At 39.8% G+C, this 16,509-nt stretch overlaps 1 protein-coding gene and 1 long non-coding RNA gene across 5 annotated transcripts; one reads left to right on the top strand and one right to left on the bottom strand.

The window, feature by feature from the left end:
- Positions 1 to 94: 94 nt before the first annotated feature.
- gls2b (glutaminase 2b (liver, mitochondrial)) lies at positions 95 to 10,679 on the top strand. Of its 3 annotated transcripts, XM_077008835.1 has the most exons (18): positions 95 to 432; positions 560 to 659; positions 1,272 to 1,393; positions 4,535 to 4,664; positions 4,758 to 4,837; positions 5,130 to 5,293; positions 5,861 to 5,919; positions 6,716 to 6,748; positions 6,868 to 6,926; positions 7,026 to 7,092; positions 7,183 to 7,233; positions 7,406 to 7,582; positions 8,160 to 8,291; positions 8,399 to 8,491; positions 9,910 to 9,971; positions 10,100 to 10,176; positions 10,339 to 10,402; positions 10,500 to 10,679. In XM_077008835.1, the coding sequence occupies exons 1-18, from the start codon at positions 233 to 235 to the stop codon at positions 10,639 to 10,641; spliced, it is 1,812 nt and encodes a 603-aa protein (XP_076864950.1). In that variant the 5' UTR covers positions 95 to 232; the 3' UTR covers positions 10,642 to 10,679. The 3 variants fall into 3 exon arrangements, with proteins under 3 accessions (XP_076864950.1, XP_076864960.1, XP_076864970.1); XM_077008845.1 differs by lacking the exon at positions 95 to 432 and having other exon boundaries at positions 599 to 659; positions 1,210 to 1,393; XM_077008855.1 differs by lacking the exons at positions 95 to 432; positions 560 to 659; positions 1,272 to 1,393; positions 4,758 to 4,837 and having other exon boundaries at positions 4,543 to 4,664.
- A 1,846-nt stretch (positions 10,680 to 12,525) lies between these two features.
- LOC143527120 (uncharacterized) lies at positions 12,526 to 14,688 on the bottom strand. Of its 2 annotated transcripts, none has more exons than XR_013134033.1 (4): positions 14,629 to 14,688; positions 14,349 to 14,442; positions 14,013 to 14,195; positions 12,526 to 13,755 (listed from the first exon to the last, which is right to left on the bottom strand). It is a non-coding gene; the product is annotated as an uncharacterized LOC143527120 (long non-coding RNA). The 2 variants fall into 2 exon arrangements; XR_013134034.1 differs by having other exon boundaries at positions 12,526 to 13,728.
- Positions 14,689 to 16,509: the final 1,821 nt, after the last annotated feature.

Below are 16,509 nucleotides of genomic sequence, written 5' to 3'. Positions count from 1 at the left end.
TTTACGAAACATTTTTGCGTAATTACTCTTGTAGGCTACGCAAACCACATCCCAGTTTAAATATGGGGAACTCAAGTCCGCGTGCATGCCACACTCGCACGCGACCGCTCGACTGCTCTCTGCATTTCTTCAGGCTGCGCAGATCTAGCGAGGGCGGTTCACTGACAGTCGAGAAACGGCCTTTGGGACTTATTTTGCTACACTTGGCCCGTTACTTCATATGTAGAAGTGAATGATGCACTGTATTAGAAGATTACGGTCGACAAACTTAGAGTTTCTTGTTAAAAGCTTTGCAAAAACAAACGTTTTGGGTTGTTACAATGGCTCGTGCAATTTCTCGAGACAGAAGAGGTCATTTCATACCGGTTCTCCAACACAGATTTACCTCAGTAAACATAGAGCATACTGTGTTCAACATCTACCACTAAACCTGTAAGTATTAGTTTATTCAATGCAAACTTGTAGTTTTAACTGGTCTTCGTGTCAACCAGAGCAATACAAACCTTAAACTGTAAAAACAATAACAGTAACAATAATTTTAATATTTATAACTACACAGTGGAGGAAAAGATGAAGGCCTTTTCTCAGGAATGGAAGATTTGCTGTTCTATACTATAACGGAGGGGGAAGAGAAGGTCTCCATTTCTCAGTTCATTGCTGTGAGTAATTATTTCGATTACAAACACCTCGCCCCTTTGAACACCGCACATAAACGTGGTTGCCACTGTCTGTCTGAAAAAATCCACGGGTGGGTTCGCGCTTCGTTTTGAGTTGTAGAAAAGCGGTGAGCATTAAATGTTATCAGCTCAATTACGATCACAGAATACATCTTAATTTATGTTTTGGTCTAATATAAAACCTTTTTTCTTGAACAATAATACAATAGCTTTTAGAACAATGAATTCAAGTTTCTATGTCACGTCATATATCATTTCAATAATGTAAGAACTTTGTAAGACTTGACTGGTGGAACAGAAAATTGCAAGGATTGCAAGCTAATTGAAAATCAGTACATTTTCAATCTGAAGGAACTAAGCTTTATTAGCTTCAGATGGATTCCATATGAAACACATTATGATCTTCACTCTTAAAACTGTAGTTACTACAGTTTTAAGTTACTAGTTACTACTAGTTAAGTCACACTGTCAAAGCCAAACACACACAGACTTATTTTGTGTTGCTGATCACACCTGATAGTAGGCTCTGCAGCTCTGTTACAGAAGAACATATGCATTATGGAGAGAACTATGCCATGATGATTTCACACTCAGGCTCTGAAAAGCACTGGATTGCTGACCTCTGACCCTCGCCTTCGGGACTGCATGGAAAAACTTCGTCGAGCTGTCAGAGAATCCGCCAGCGAGCTCGCGATGGACCGGGAGCTCTTCCGCAAGTGAGCGCCTCTTCCTCTTTCACTCCTGTGCATATTTCAGGAGTGCCGGTGGAGAGGAGCAGTTACTAACCTCATAGCAACACATGGTTGCTTCACCTCTGTCTGATGCTTGGCTAGTAAGGTCTTCAATAAGAAATTCACGGTGCTATGGGGATGGTTTGAAATAAGGTATGTGTGCATGTGTACTGTGCAGAATATTCACTTTCAAAGCTAGTACTTTTGCTGTAATTGATATATAGAAAGAGCCAGCAAGGAACTCTGGCAAAAGACAGACTCAGACAAACTCCCGTCACTCAAGAGTGGGCAAAACTCAACATTTAAAACAGAACATGAGAGTTTTATTTATTTGTTTATTTTTCATTTCTAAATGTTTTCATTAAGACATCCTTTTAATGCAGAGTAAGAAACTCAGCTTACTCCAAATATTAAATATTAAACATGTACAAACTTTGGTGTTTTTTTGATGTGAAAACTATTATGAGGTATGAAAGTCATTCGTAAGTCTTTTTCCTCGTTTCCTCCCGAAGGCTGGTGTAGACAGTCTATCTTGATTTAATATGTGAATTGTAGTACACCTCTTAGACATTTAGACTAGGGATGCAAATTATCGATTAATTCATTTCGATTAATCGATAAGCGGCGTTTTTCACCTGAATTTCAGTGTTTCAATAGGGCTTTAAAAAATATCAGCTAAATATACTGCTCAAAAAAATTAAGGGAACACTAAAATAACACATCCTAGATCTCAATTAATAAAAATCTTTGAAATCAGTTGAAAATCTCTCATTTCTACACGTTGTCTGTTCCATTTGCACAAGAGCAGTTGAAATTGATTCACAATCAGTGTTGCTTCCTATCTGAACACGAAGTGTGGATGACTTGGAGTTACATTGTGTTGTTTAAGTGTTCCCTTTATTTTTTTGAGCAGTGTAGTTAAAACACTTTGTTCAAAAAGTATATATTATATTATGATAATTATATTGTATTATATTATATATTGCTCAAGTAATTATGCATGAGGAAATTTTTATGGTATAACAAAATACATTCTTTCATTTTAAAAAAGGAATAAATTAAGGACTGGCTCAGTTCAATTTGAAACATTAGACATTAAAAAAATGTTTAAAAAAAGAAGAAATTAAATAGAGAGCCAAACAGAATATTATTGAGCCCATGTTTGGACAATGTTTCTAGCTTTGTAGTGAACACATGCTGTAACGCGACCGGAGAGTGCCCAAGTTTCCACAACATCATTGAGCTTGTCAGTTAAACTGTCAGCGGTGTGTCTATCCGACATGTTCGTCGTAATCAGCACTGCAGATTTTAGCTGCCAGTTCTCGTCAGTGTAGTGGCACGTCACAGTAATGTAACTTTCTGTTGTTAGAGCCGTCCAACAATCTGTTGTAAGGGCTACAGTAGTAGCAGTAGATAGCTTTGTTTTTAGCTCACTCGTATTTTTTTGTAGCGAGCTTCGAAAACGCTCGCCTTCCCAGTGTAGCTGTGATTTTAGGTTGACCAGGTGCACTGGTGATATGCAGGACAGCTGCATGCATGGTGTTCAAATGATAATTGAGTGAGCTAGTGGAACTGTTGTACTTCAATACCGCATTACACACAGAACATTTGACTTCTTTGCCTAAATTAACAATGTTGAAATTGTAGCGACTACTACTCCTCGCAGCGAGTTCCCTAACAGACAGGCACTTGGCCTTTTAAGTGACACTGGGGGAGCGGCGCCTGCGCGCGCCAGGGGAGGGGAAGAGAACAGTGCTATTGTTTTTTCGCCCCGCACGTCACGAAAAAACAATAGCACGTCTTTTCGCCCGCTTCATTTTGTTTTCCACTCTGGTCTTTCGCGACACGTGTTCACCTCTCGTTCTTACGCTCTGTTCAAGTTAATACAGGAGCGCTCTCTAATGATTAATCGTGATTAATACATTTTGATCGAGTAACGTCTTAATCGACAATTAATCGAAAGTCGATTAATCATTTGCATCCCTAATTTAGACATAAACCTGTTTAGATCCACGGTCAGTATGACATGAATTGAGCAGTGGAAGAATGCAGACCTCTCCACATCCACACTTCTAATTATAGACCTGTGTATGCACACCTGTAATATAGGTGATATGTGTACACGCGCCGTTCCAACATCTGTTGCTTATATTCCCTAATTAACACTAAATAGGTATTAGTAGATCAAGTTTATTAGGGACTCATAGCAGGTTATGTCTATTTTTAGAGGTTTACTGTTGCGGTATTTATAGTAGCTTGTGGAAAAACTTTGCTGTGTGTCCAAATGATTCCAATGTAAGTAATGGAAACGACTCAGTTATAGCATAATTATGAAAAACAAATTGTTAGCTGTTCTATCCCATACAGTAAAAGTGTATTTAAAACCTCTTTTGTTCATAATGCATCTTTATTTATGGGGCAGTCATGGTCTAGTTGTTAGGGAACTGGAGGGTGTGTTTGATTCCCATGACTGAAGTGCCCTTGAGTAGGACACCTACCCGAAACTGCTCCCCTGGCGCTCCCCCGGGCCGCCCACTGCTCTGGGCATGTATGCACCACAATCCCCTAGTCATCACTAGTGTGTGTATACCACAGCCCCCTAGTGATCACTAGTGTGTGTGTGTGTGTGTGTGTGTGTGTGTGTGTGTGTGTACCACAGCCCCCTAGTAATCACTAGTGTGTGTGTGTGTGTGTGTGCGTGTGTGTACCATAGTCCCCTAGTGATCACTAGTGTGTGTGTACCATAGCCCCCTAGTGATCACTAGTGTGTGTGTGTGTGTGTGTGTGTGTGTGTGTGTGTGTGTGTGTGTGTGTGTGTGTGTGTGTGTGTGTGTGTGTGTGTGTGTGTGTGTGTGTGTACCACAGCCCCCTAGTGATCACTAGTGTGTGAGTGTGTGTGTGTTCTCACTGCATGGGTAAATACGGAGGACCAAATACAATTGGGATGAAAATCACAATTGGCAATTTGGCAACTTAACTTTATTGAGATATAAAACTTTATTTAGATATACAACTTTATTGAGATATACAACTGACCACAACGATAAGTAACAAAACAGTTACTTTCTAGAGAGATTTTGACTCGACTGTGAGAATGATAAGATCACACCATTATGTTTATGTCAGATGTGCAGGTGGAAACATTGTCCTGCTGAATCAGGCTTTCAGAAAGAAATTCATCATTCCTGAGTTTGCAGCATTTGTTGGCATCATAAACCAGATCTACAACAGAGCCAAACAGCAGACAGATGGACAAGTAAGTTCTTTTGTTATTCTGTTCACCTCCTTTTTATAAAATGCTTTATTAAAACTACATTTAGATTAATCCACAATGTGTTTTGTGTGTCAGGTAGCAGACTACATTCCACACCTTGCCAAGTTTAGTCCTAATCTGTGGGGGATGTCGCTATGCACAGTAGATGGTCAGAGGTAATAAGATGAATTCCTATAACAGATGCCACTATAACACTCATCTAGAACTCTGATTCACCCTAAACCCAGAAAGGTTCTGTTAAAATGAAATAATAAGTGAAGGAAATCAAAAGCAATAAAATAGAAGTGACTAATATTGCAAATCTCACTGGTGAAGGAGTTAGCAATGTGCCTGCTATCTCTGTGTGAGGAACTATCGGTCTTACACAGGAGCAAGATGCCTCATTGATCTTACAACAGAAAGCAAACGCGTTCTAAATTTCCAAATGCGATTTGCCCCTCCTGGCAGGCACTCAGTGGGAGATACCAAAGTGCCGCAGTGCCTGCAGTCTTGTGTGAAGCCGCTGGAATACGCCATCGCCGTGCACGAGCACGGCACCGAGCACGTGCACAGCTTTGTGGGCAAAGAGCCTAGTGGGTTCAAGTTCAACAAGCTGTCGCTCGATGAAGACGGTGCGTTAACACCTACTCCGCTACGCTGTTACTACGACAATGGCAATGACTGCCACGCCCCCTCACCTGGAAACAAAAGGGTAGAATTTGACTTTAGGATATCAGTTATTTTCCCAAACAAGACATTTCTGTTTCTGGGATCATGTGCTGTCCTGCAGGTCACTCAAGATGCTTTAAGAGGTGGGACTGACCCACTGACACTATGGGGACACAACTTTGTGTTGGCCTTAAAAGGCGCTGTGCTTGCACCTTGACCCCACTATGAACAAACAAACGTTCAGAAAGAGTAAATTTAACATCAAACATCATTGCCCATTTAAACAAATTCTTTCATACGTCATGGCTACAGCTATATAGCTGTTTATTAACCAAATGGGGTCCAAAGTTATTTTTCTGTAATTCATATACAGATCATTTTGGTTTGTTTACAGTATTATATATTTTATTTTAATTATAGATAATAGGTTTCTGCACAGGGTAAGCGGTGGGGATACAGATTTGTTATGGGATGAATGTTTTTAATGTATTTAAATTAATTGTTGTTTGTTTCTGTTTTGTAATTGTCAGATAAACCCCACAATCCCATGGTAAATGCAGGAGCAATTGTCATCAGCTCTCTTATCAAGGTAAAAAAATCTTTGATGTCAGTGCTGAATGTCACTGTCAGTGATAACACAGTTGAAACTGGCTCTAATTCCACAGTCTGGATCTCCACCATGTGCTGTGAATAAGCTTCCTCAGTGACTGGTTTAGTTTTCAACATGAGTATAGCCAGTATATAATGTGATAAATACATACACCAAAGGGCAAGATCTTTGATACTACTAGTTGGCAGGATCTTAAGTCACAAAACAAACATGTATGTTTTGACATGTATCTTTGTGTGTGTGTGTGTGTGTGTGTGTGTGTGTGAGTATAAGAGGGTGAGGGGTGTGATCATGAAGGCATCTGTCCAGCCAATTAAAGCACGTGTTTATAGGAGGTGTGTGCTAGTTCTACTCTCTCATTTCAAAAGCAGGTTGCAGTAGGCATGTTAAACAAATATGCAGGCCCACTTCAGTCTAAGTACTTGGCTTGGACACTGTTGTCCATACTGGGTAGAAGTGAGCATCGAATGAACAGGACAGTAACAGTTGTTTACTAATGTTGATGAAGTACTTTTTATTTCTATGGATATAGCTGAACAGCAGACCTTGTAATAACAAGTCATACAAGCCCCTAGAATCGAGCTAAGTGAGAGTGCGTTTGGAAGATCCTGTACAGCCTTTTAAGTGCAACAGCACACAGGCTGTGAACTGTAACAGTGCACTGAAACATCAGCAAGAATATCACAGCCTTTTAATCCATGTATGTATTCAACTGTAAATCAGCCAGAGATGCAGAATGTTTTGGTCATACACATTACCTTTCTGTTCTTTCCAGCCCGGGTCAAACAAAGCAGAGAAATTTGACTATGTGGGTAACTCACAGCTGAAATTACTACTTTTTGGTTTAGGAATAGTTTATTAAAGTATATTTATTGACATTTCTGTGAAATGGATTTTCAACCAAGTCATTGTGTTGGTTTTCTCCAGATGATGGACTTTGTGAAGAAAATGGCTGGAATGGAGTATGTAGGATTTAGCAATGCCACGTGAGTCTTTACTTTAGTGTTCTCTGGATGTTAGTAATTGGCACAGCACTCAGGGCTGTTGGTATTGATTTTGTGTATTGCAATTACCGTTTTGTACAGGTTCCAATCAGAAAAGGAGACAGGAGACAGAAACTTTGCAATAGGCTACTATCTCAAAGAGAAAAAGGTTCATTCAGTAATTGGCCTATTTTTCAAGCTTTTGCCTGTGCTGCCCATTATAAATAGTACTGCTTACATCCCCGTGTCTGTTTTGCAGTGTTTTCCTGTTGGGGCAGATATGATCGATGCCCTTGACTTCTACTTCCAGGTGAGCTGGACTAATTACTGCTGCATCCTTTACAAAAAGTACCCGTCTTACAGCTTTGCTATGGGCCTCCTCTGTTCTGTGAGCCTTTGGGGCATTCTGCAAATGACTGTGGGGAGCTCGTGTGTGGCTACGGTACGCTCACGCACGGCCTACCTGTACCTCTCCACACCAGCTGTGCTCCATCGAGGTGACGTGTGAGTCTGGCAGCGTGATCGCAGCCACACTGGCTAACGGGGGCATCTGCCCCATCACGGGCGAGCGTGTCCTGAGCAGCGAGGCCGTGAGGAACACGCTAAGCCTCATGCACTCCTGCGGCATGTACGATTACTCCGGCCACTTCGCCTTCCATGTGAGTCGCCCTGCCGCTTTACTTAAGGGCCCTGCGAAATTCCCAGCATTTGTGGCTTACACACACACTCAAAAGCATTTCTGTGTATAAAGAAAAAAGTATTTGAACTCATTCAAAATTGACTTACTTGCAGTTAGCATCATAAATTACATCAGAAACTCAAAATACATTTTTATAGAGCTCTTGTGAATTTCATTTTGTTAAAGGTAAATTTAATGCAAACCAGTATGTCACTGTTTTACAGATTGGACATTTTACACACATTTACAGATTGGATATCTTGGATATTACCATATATATATAAAGTATAATATTTATTTATTTTTATTCTTTTGCTGTGTCACATCAAAGCCTTTTGCAAATAGCTTTGCTATGAGATTTTCTCATACCAGTCTCACCCTGACACTTGTAGGATTTAGGTCACATTTTTCTCACTTCACCACAAGGTTATATGGTCTCTATTTTAAAACTGAATGCCTTTCCTGTTAGTAAGTTAGTTATCCCAGAATATCTCTTTTAACTGAAAAGTGTTGTAAAAAACAAAAAAGACGCTTGTTTATATGTAATTGTATTTCAGGTGGGATTACCTGCCAAGTCAGGGGTGTCGGGAGCTGTGCTGCTAGTAGTGCCAAATGTAATGGGAGTCTGGTGTTGGTCGCCACCTCTGGACAAGGTGGGGAACAGCGTGAGAGGTATTCAGTTCTGTCAGGTGAGCTCTAAACCTGCTGTGTGTCTAATACAATCACTATCAAGATTTGTACTGCAAAATTGAACTAGATGTCTTACTGCCTTCTGTATTAATGTCTCTTTAATCAGGAACTAGTGTCTTTGTTCAACTTCCATAATTACGATGACCTGAGGCACTTTGTTAAGAAACAGGATCCACGTCGGCAGTACGATGACGACAGGGTGAGTTTGAACGTTTTCAAATCCACTCCAGGCAGTTTCAGGTCCATGATCTCCTGCTCCGTTACACCTGCCCACACTCATCAGCTCATCAAGGCCTTCATGAGTGTCATCAGGTATGTTAGAGTAGGTTAAACTGTGTGGGGCAACAGGGCAGGACTATTGAAAACGCCTAGTCTGAGAGAGATTCTGTCCAGCAGATGGCACTGTTGCTCCAACCTAGTGAATCCTGCCTGTTTCTAGAAGACTGGAGGCAAAATGAGAGGCTATATTCTGTACCATAAATAAATGGGTGTTTGCTTATAATAGTGAAGCCAAGCTAAGGAAACGTTAATTAGGAGTACTCTATGCAGCATGACTCACTCTTGCTCAAAACTTAATTTACTTGCTAATGTAATCAACACATTTAGCTTAGCATCATAAAACACTTCTCACTACTACTCACATAAAACAAACATCTTACAGTGCACATATATATAATTCAGACATACCAGTACATACTCTTCCTTTTTATATTGTTGCTATTATATGTTTTAGGCTGTTCAGAGTATCTTGATGACAGTGTGGGGCTTTCCTGCCTCTCTAGCTGCTTTATTGTCTCAAGATGTTTTTCCACCACTGGTCTGTCACTCCACATGCTGGTTGAGGAACTACAGTTCAGATGAAAAATACATGTTGAGGGGACACAACACAAAGTATTTTTCAAATTCTTTTTTTGTTTAATTGGTTTGGAAATAAACTCACACACTATCATCTGAATCTCCATCCACCAGAGGTCCTCCTGACTTATTAACTGTAGCCTCAGCAATGGTCCAATCACACACACACACAGCATTCTTCCTCAATCAGCTTCTCCTAAACATCTTGTGTGTATGTTATGGTTTTTAATCTTGGATATCTCTTGACTTTGTGGGGTTCTTTGGGTTTCTCTGGGCAGTTTGACCTGTGACCCCTTGTTCAGCTTGCCCTTAACTCTGCCTGCGCGTTCTGCTGTTGTGTTTTGGTGACGTCACAGGCAAGCTGTTCTGACACCTGTTCTTTAGTGAACTGGATCCTGGACTCCTGGCACTGTGTAGTCACATAGACATAAACGTTTACAGTTCATAATTAAAACTGATTACATACATCAACTCCTGGATCAGAATGAACCTTCATATCCCCTCGTTTGTTTTCTGATCAGACGGTAGACATCAGGTGGTCAGCCTGTAGTGGATTTCCCTTTAGTACAGTTTCAGGTGCTCTGTTTAGTGGATTTTCTTTTCTTTTTGTTCAGAAACTCTTCAACATTAAATAAATTACTGTTTATTTTAGTAGTTTCCAACAGTTATTGAGCACCTTTCTGTATAACTACACTGATGATTAACAGGAAGGGACTGCTTTGTTGGCTTCAGCTTATTATTTGATCAACTGTTTTTATTTAGAACAAGTCTGTGGTGAACCTGATGTTCGCAGCTCATAGTGGAGATGTGTCAGCCCTCAGGCGGTAAGCCCACGTTTCATTACTAAATTCACTTTTCAAACAGAGTTGCACCGGTTTCTTTGTGCCTATTTCATGTTTTTTTCCTCTTCCTGTTGTACATTTATAATGATATATCTGTGTCTTCCTCTAAGCTTCGCTCTGTCATCTATGGACCTGGACCAGAAGGACTACGACTGTCGTACAGCTCTTCATGTTGCTGCTGCCGAAGGTTCATTTTTAAATATTATAAATACATATACATACATAATACTCATAATATACACAAACACATATTAGAAAGAGACATTTATGTATGTCTAAATGGGAAAAACCAAGAATGTTTTGTTTTCTAAGCTTAGCATGAAATGTTGGTTTACATTTTTTTCCCCAGGCCAAGTGGATGTTGTACAGTTTTTAACACAGACTTGCAAAGTGAACCCATTTGTGAAAGACAGGTAAAAGGTTTCACTGTTCCAATCTCCCATTTATCTTCACACGTTTTTCTTTTTTAATCAGCACTGGTTCATCAAAATGAAGTTCCTGTTTGTCCAGGTGGGGCAACATCCCTCTGGATGACGCTGTGCACTTTGGCCGTGCCAGTGTGGTGGAGATCCTGCAGAAGTACCATCAGACCTGCAGCCTGCAGGATCACATGCACCAACACAAACTCAGCTCCATTAAGGGCACAGTGTGAGCTGTCTGGAAGGAGGAGCATCTCTCTGGCCTATTAAGGTGTAGTTGTGCAGTTTATCACATCTTTGATGTATATATTTATTCCTATAACGTAGAAAGGGTTGAAATGCTTCACTTTTGCATTTCTAAACGCAACAGTAGACTGTTTTATGTCTGTTTAAAACACTCGTATATGTGTATGAAACATGTGCAGGTTATTCCTCAGGCTGCCCACATTTTGGTTTGTGGATCTGTAGCCGTAGCTGCACATGTAGGAGGCAGAGTGCTGGAACATGTGCACTTGCGCTGTGTGGTCACAGTGTACCTTCATCCCTGTAGATCCTTCCTCTGCTCCCTCTGGGGCTTTTTATATATGCCTCTGATCCAATTTGTGGAGTGTTGAATTATCTTACTAACCCCCAAAATCCCAATTTATAGTTATAGCCCTCAGGTAATAGAATATCATGTGTGAAAGAACTTATGAAAGCCATATGAAAAAGTCATATGAAAAAAACAGTATCTTAATTTGTCTTTGTCAAACTTTTAATATTACAAAAATTTTCTATTTTGTTTACCTAGGCATAGAAAAGATTACATAACACTGTAATTCTTTAAGCTAAGCAAATCTGCTTTAAGTTGTTGTACCAAATATATATATATATAAATATATATTTTCAAATTAGTGTAAATGATGCAAACTATCCCTTTATCATTTTCTTTCAGAGAAAACATGCAGAGTATGATAGAATATTTTATGAAACAAATGTTCAGGCTAATGGAACAGATCTAAACAGAACCAAAGATTAAGAATAAACTGGAAGTGCTGCACAAAACTCAGACCTGTGGCTGTCAAAGAAGGGTCTGAGAAGAGTCAAGGGTCAAAGAAGGGTCAAGGGTCAAAGAAGGGTCTGAGAATCAAATGGACTTATCTTGATTTCCTTCTGTGTGCTTAAGTGAGAATGTGGAATTAACACGATTGATTATGGATCATCACAAATACAATTAGGTATGTGTTGCATATTTTTGTCTGTTTTGATTGATGTATGCAGAAACATTGTGATAAAGGATTTTTGCTTTGCTAAAGGTTTTATTTTCTGTATAATATTTGCAGACCTTTATATAGTTATGTTGGTCTTTATCAAAGACAGAATAAAATATGAGATTGCAAGAATGCTTTAAAATAAAAGTTGTATATTATGATATTAAATGTTATTTGTACAAATAAATAAAAACAGTGGCAGTTTTATCTTTATCTTATCTTTCCTTCTGAGTGTAGTATAGATTTTATACCAACTGTAGCTGGATAATGGCACTTGTGAAGTCTAGAGGTTTATTATTAATAATGATAGCAGAAGATAATGTTACATTTACACATATTTAATGTGAAGTGCTGGCAGAGCCAACTTAACTGCATCTCTGGGATATGCATCACCTTCACTGGGTTGTTTGTATTTAATGATGTGCAAGTAATAACTAACCATTACAGTCAGCTAGTGACTAGGCAGAAATGTGGAGAACGGGAAACTTCACTGTAGGGCCAAAGGTATGTGGACACTTGACCATCATGCCTGTATGATTTTGTTGAACATCTCATTCTATTCAGTTCTAACAAATAAGCAAGAAAACATTCTGGAAACTTGACAAGCTGATAAGACATAAACCCAACATCTGGTGTTGGTGAACACTCGGCTTGTGTGTTCTGGATCTTTATACCAACACACATCATTCACATGAATGTTAGTTCAGTCCTCTTAAAGGACATCTGGACTACAGATGACACTGACAGACTATTGCAGCCAGTATTTTTAATGGTTACTCTTAAAGTACACTTTCAAAGTCAGAACAATCATTGAAGATCTTCAAAAAGATGATTAGTAGTTTGTCAAATATAGTTAAAAGAAAAAGCTGGTTGCATAGTTTAATCCCTTCAAACAAATATGTGTTATGTTTAAAACATTTTTTTCAATGGTTTCAGCAGAGTGACGCAGGTTGTCTTTTACTTGTATTTTGCACCATCCATTTGTCTGTTGTTTTTAACAGGATGTCCAGTCTCCCCTGAGAAACACCTGCCCCGCCACGCGATGGCTCCTCTTTACTTCATTGTTGGGACATTGTTATTTGTTTGGGTCATACCTAGTGTTGAATTTTGGCCACAAGGCAACATTTTTGTCTTATATTTTAGTTGGACCACTGTGATGTTTTCAGATAAACTCTAGATGGTCTAGGCATCAGAACAGCAAGTTCCAGACATCCTCTGATGTGTTTTTTCTTCAATAATGGTTTCTTTATAGTGACCCTCCCATACAAACCAGTTGTACACAGAGCTCTTGCTACCACTGACTGGTGAACCTTCAGTCTCAGCGTGTTCCCTCACTAGACAGCTTCTTGCCCCAGTGCTGGATTTTGAGACATGGCCTTATAGGCAGTGCCTGGCTGGTATAATGCAGCTTCCATTTCTTCACATGACTCAGCAATGCTCTCTGGGATATTCAAACACTTGGACACTTTGCCTTGTGCAGAGGGCTTGAGTACTTGTGCAAAAAGCTTTTTTCAAAAAAAAAAAAGTCACAAATTTGCTTACATAACATCGCTATCAATCTAAATGAACTAATTTTGACAAATCCAAGGAAATTCTAAAAGCGTTCAAGTATTATGATAATAACAAAGCAAAAGACACCATGCCCTAAAGGTGAATACAGATAAAAATGATGTTATGGTCACAGCAATGTACATTTGAAACTCTCTCAGACTAGGTAAATACTTTTGAAAGGCACAGCTGCAGGCAACCTGAGAGACATCCACTGCAAACCAGAGCAGTCGTAATGCTCCACACCTCCTACCACGACTGGAGCCGGCCGTCTTGCCCACCTCCAGCAGGCAGAAAGACCTACTCCAGGTTATCAGGAAGACATCCCACATCATAGCATGAACAGCAGCAGTGATCCAGAAATAATCCTGGGGAAATGGGCAGTTTCCACTTAAGTATGAATCCACTGCTAAGTTAGTTAAAGTAGGACACACAGATGTCTGGCAACCAGATGATACCCTGTTCTCATTCATTCTGGGTGGGGCCACAGCGGCCGTGCGGTAGGGGTTGGTCAGTCAGCACCTGACCAGAGGGAAGCAAAGTACCCAGCTGCACAGAGTTCAAGGTGTCAGTAGACAGCAGTGTCAAACCTAAGATCGCCCAGAGACTTGTTTTTTTAAAGTTTAAAATAATCTGTTTTGCATGCCTGCCAAACTTGAAAATACCTGTTAAGTTCGTGTAGTGTGCAGCTTTAGCATAACATTTATAGTACTTTCGTCTTTTTATTTGATCTCATGTAAGTGTTCCTTAAATGTTGTGTTTGGCCTCAACCTTAAAGATGTAATGGGATTGTACAGGTTACTTACCCACTTGAAGTACTGTTGACATTCCAGTTTGGGTGAATGTAGTCACGTACAAAGATGCACTGCTTGCTTTAATGCTGTGAGATCTATATCCAGGAGTTTCACTTTTCTTATATTACTGTTCCTATACTACTGTTTCCCATATTCCTGTATATTGTAGGCACATAACAACACTGAACCAAAGCCCTAGAGGGCAAAACAAGAGTTGAGTATAAGATACGCTGATGCAAGCACACTTAGGTCAAAAGTACCAGCACCCACACAAACTCCCTCTCCACCTGAGTTAATATATGCTAAACTCAGATCAGTCTAAACAAATGAAAACAAGATGCATCATACCTGTCCATCCAGTGGACATCAGTCTTCAACCACCCCCTCCTGATCTGGTCTTTCTACCACCCACAACTCTTCTCCACACTTCTTTCAGGGGGCACTGCAGAAGTACAATGCTCACATGAAGCACTTGGTAACTGAACCACGCAAACACACAGCAGTTTGGTCTGGCCGGGTTGCTTCGATTTACATCTGACAGCTGTGCTATATCCTGTATTCAGAAGACTGTGGGGGATTTCTTACATAAGTGCAGCTTGCAGGAGAACTGAGACAGGATGATTCTTACCTCACCACTTGATGCCTCTATAGTAGACCATCACAGAGAGAGAGAGCACGTCCCACAGACACATACTGTACCGGGCAGGAGGGATTAGTCAGGAGGAGCATTTCCAATTATGATTTCAGTGACAAATAACTATTATGGGTTTTGGTATAATTGCTGAATGGCATTCAATGTAGATACTGGACATTACATAAAATAATTTCACCATGTGCTATTAGAACAAAAACACAGAAGCAGTAAGTTGTTTACTTCCACATATCTGTACACAGTTACTGGAATTTGAAATATTATCATAAGGATAAGTGCTCTGCAGATGTGTCCTCTCAAAGTAGACAGATGACCAAGGACAGTGCAACTGCCCTGGGGACTTTGATGTCACATTAACATGTGAAATATGAACTGTCACAATAGAGAACGAGTACTTTGCAGCTTCTAGATCAATAGAAATACACACTGGTGGCTCAGACCAGTAATACGAGCTGCGAGTGACTAAATTGGGATGAAACCTGAAGAAAAAACAACCCTATATTACCACTGCAATACAGCCTGAAAACATTTACTTAAGTGAACGGGTAAATGATGCAAAATACGCCTAAAACTGTCAATCTTATTTTAAACTAGCGTTTGCTGCCGGTACATAGAGGTGCGCGGGAGATTAGGAAAAGTGCAGCCGACTGTACCGTCTTATTTATATTTTAATATTTGTTGAAGAAACTCCACTTCCACCTCAATGCGATGTTCACACGAGCAACAATAGTAAGCGACAACAAGCTCAAAAGATTATCGCTTTTCTACATTAACATTAATTAATAATGTAAGATTGCTTTAAAAAAGCAGTGTTACCGATGATGACAACAATAATACAGCACGTGCGGCGCGTTAGATCCAGTAAAACACACGTCAGCCATGTAGTATCTATAGCGGAGCTCCAGTGACAGCCGAGGCAACATAACCTGCTGCTTCCAAACCCACCGCTCCGCCTAGACAAACTTTTCCAGAGTCTCACGACACGAATCTTCAAGAGTTAATGCAATACAAAAACATATGGTTGTGGTAAAATACACAATATTGCCAAAAGTATTCACTCACCCATCCAAATAATCGGAAACAGTTCAAATCACTTCCATGGCCACAGGTGTATAAAATTAAGCACCTAGGAATGCAGACTGTTTTTACAAACATTTGTGAAAGAATGGGTCGCTTTCCAGCGTGAATATGCCACCTGTAATGGCCGTAATACAACCGGTATATTAAAACAATTAGAAATAAATGATAATTAGTATAACATTTCACACACACAAATAATTCTAAACAACTGGCTTAGCCATAATAATAATTTTTTGTATCCTAGTAAACCCTTCTAGTTAAGGGTCTAACATACTTTTAAGGCAACCTGTGTCACATTATATTGCACCACTATTCAAGGCATTTGAAACATTAAAGAAAATGTTTGTAACTATATTTACAAATTCTTATTATACAGAATATGAAAAACATTGATAACCACAAAGTAATGGCCCTTACTGTGAGGTAATGAGTGATTTGGTAAATCAGGTGTCAAGACAAATGGTGAGAGAACATATTTTACCATCACAAATGGCTACAGATGGGCCATTGGGCTACAGTCAAGTGTCCTGTGATGACATTATATTATTATAGGCTGATGAAGTTGAAAATTATGGTATCTCTGAAACTCTAAACCTGTCTGGCTGTGTTAGAATATGGTTTCAGGGAAGGGAATGGCATAAGTTAATGTTGTAGCCATGGCTGACATATCATTCTGTGATTGCTTGTGGTGTGAAGATGGGGTGCATTTTCACCCTGTAAGAGCCCACTCCAATCAAACAGATGTGAGTTCTTCTGCCTGACAGAAAGGAGGATGCT

The sequence above is a fragment of the Brachyhypopomus gauderio genome, chromosome 1, assembly GCF_052324685.1.
Source record: "Brachyhypopomus gauderio isolate BG-103 chromosome 1, BGAUD_0.2, whole genome shotgun sequence".
In the NCBI taxonomy this organism is placed as follows: Eukaryota; Metazoa; Chordata; class Actinopteri; order Gymnotiformes; family Hypopomidae; genus Brachyhypopomus; species Brachyhypopomus gauderio.
This window is presented reverse-complemented; position numbering and strand designations above follow the sequence as displayed.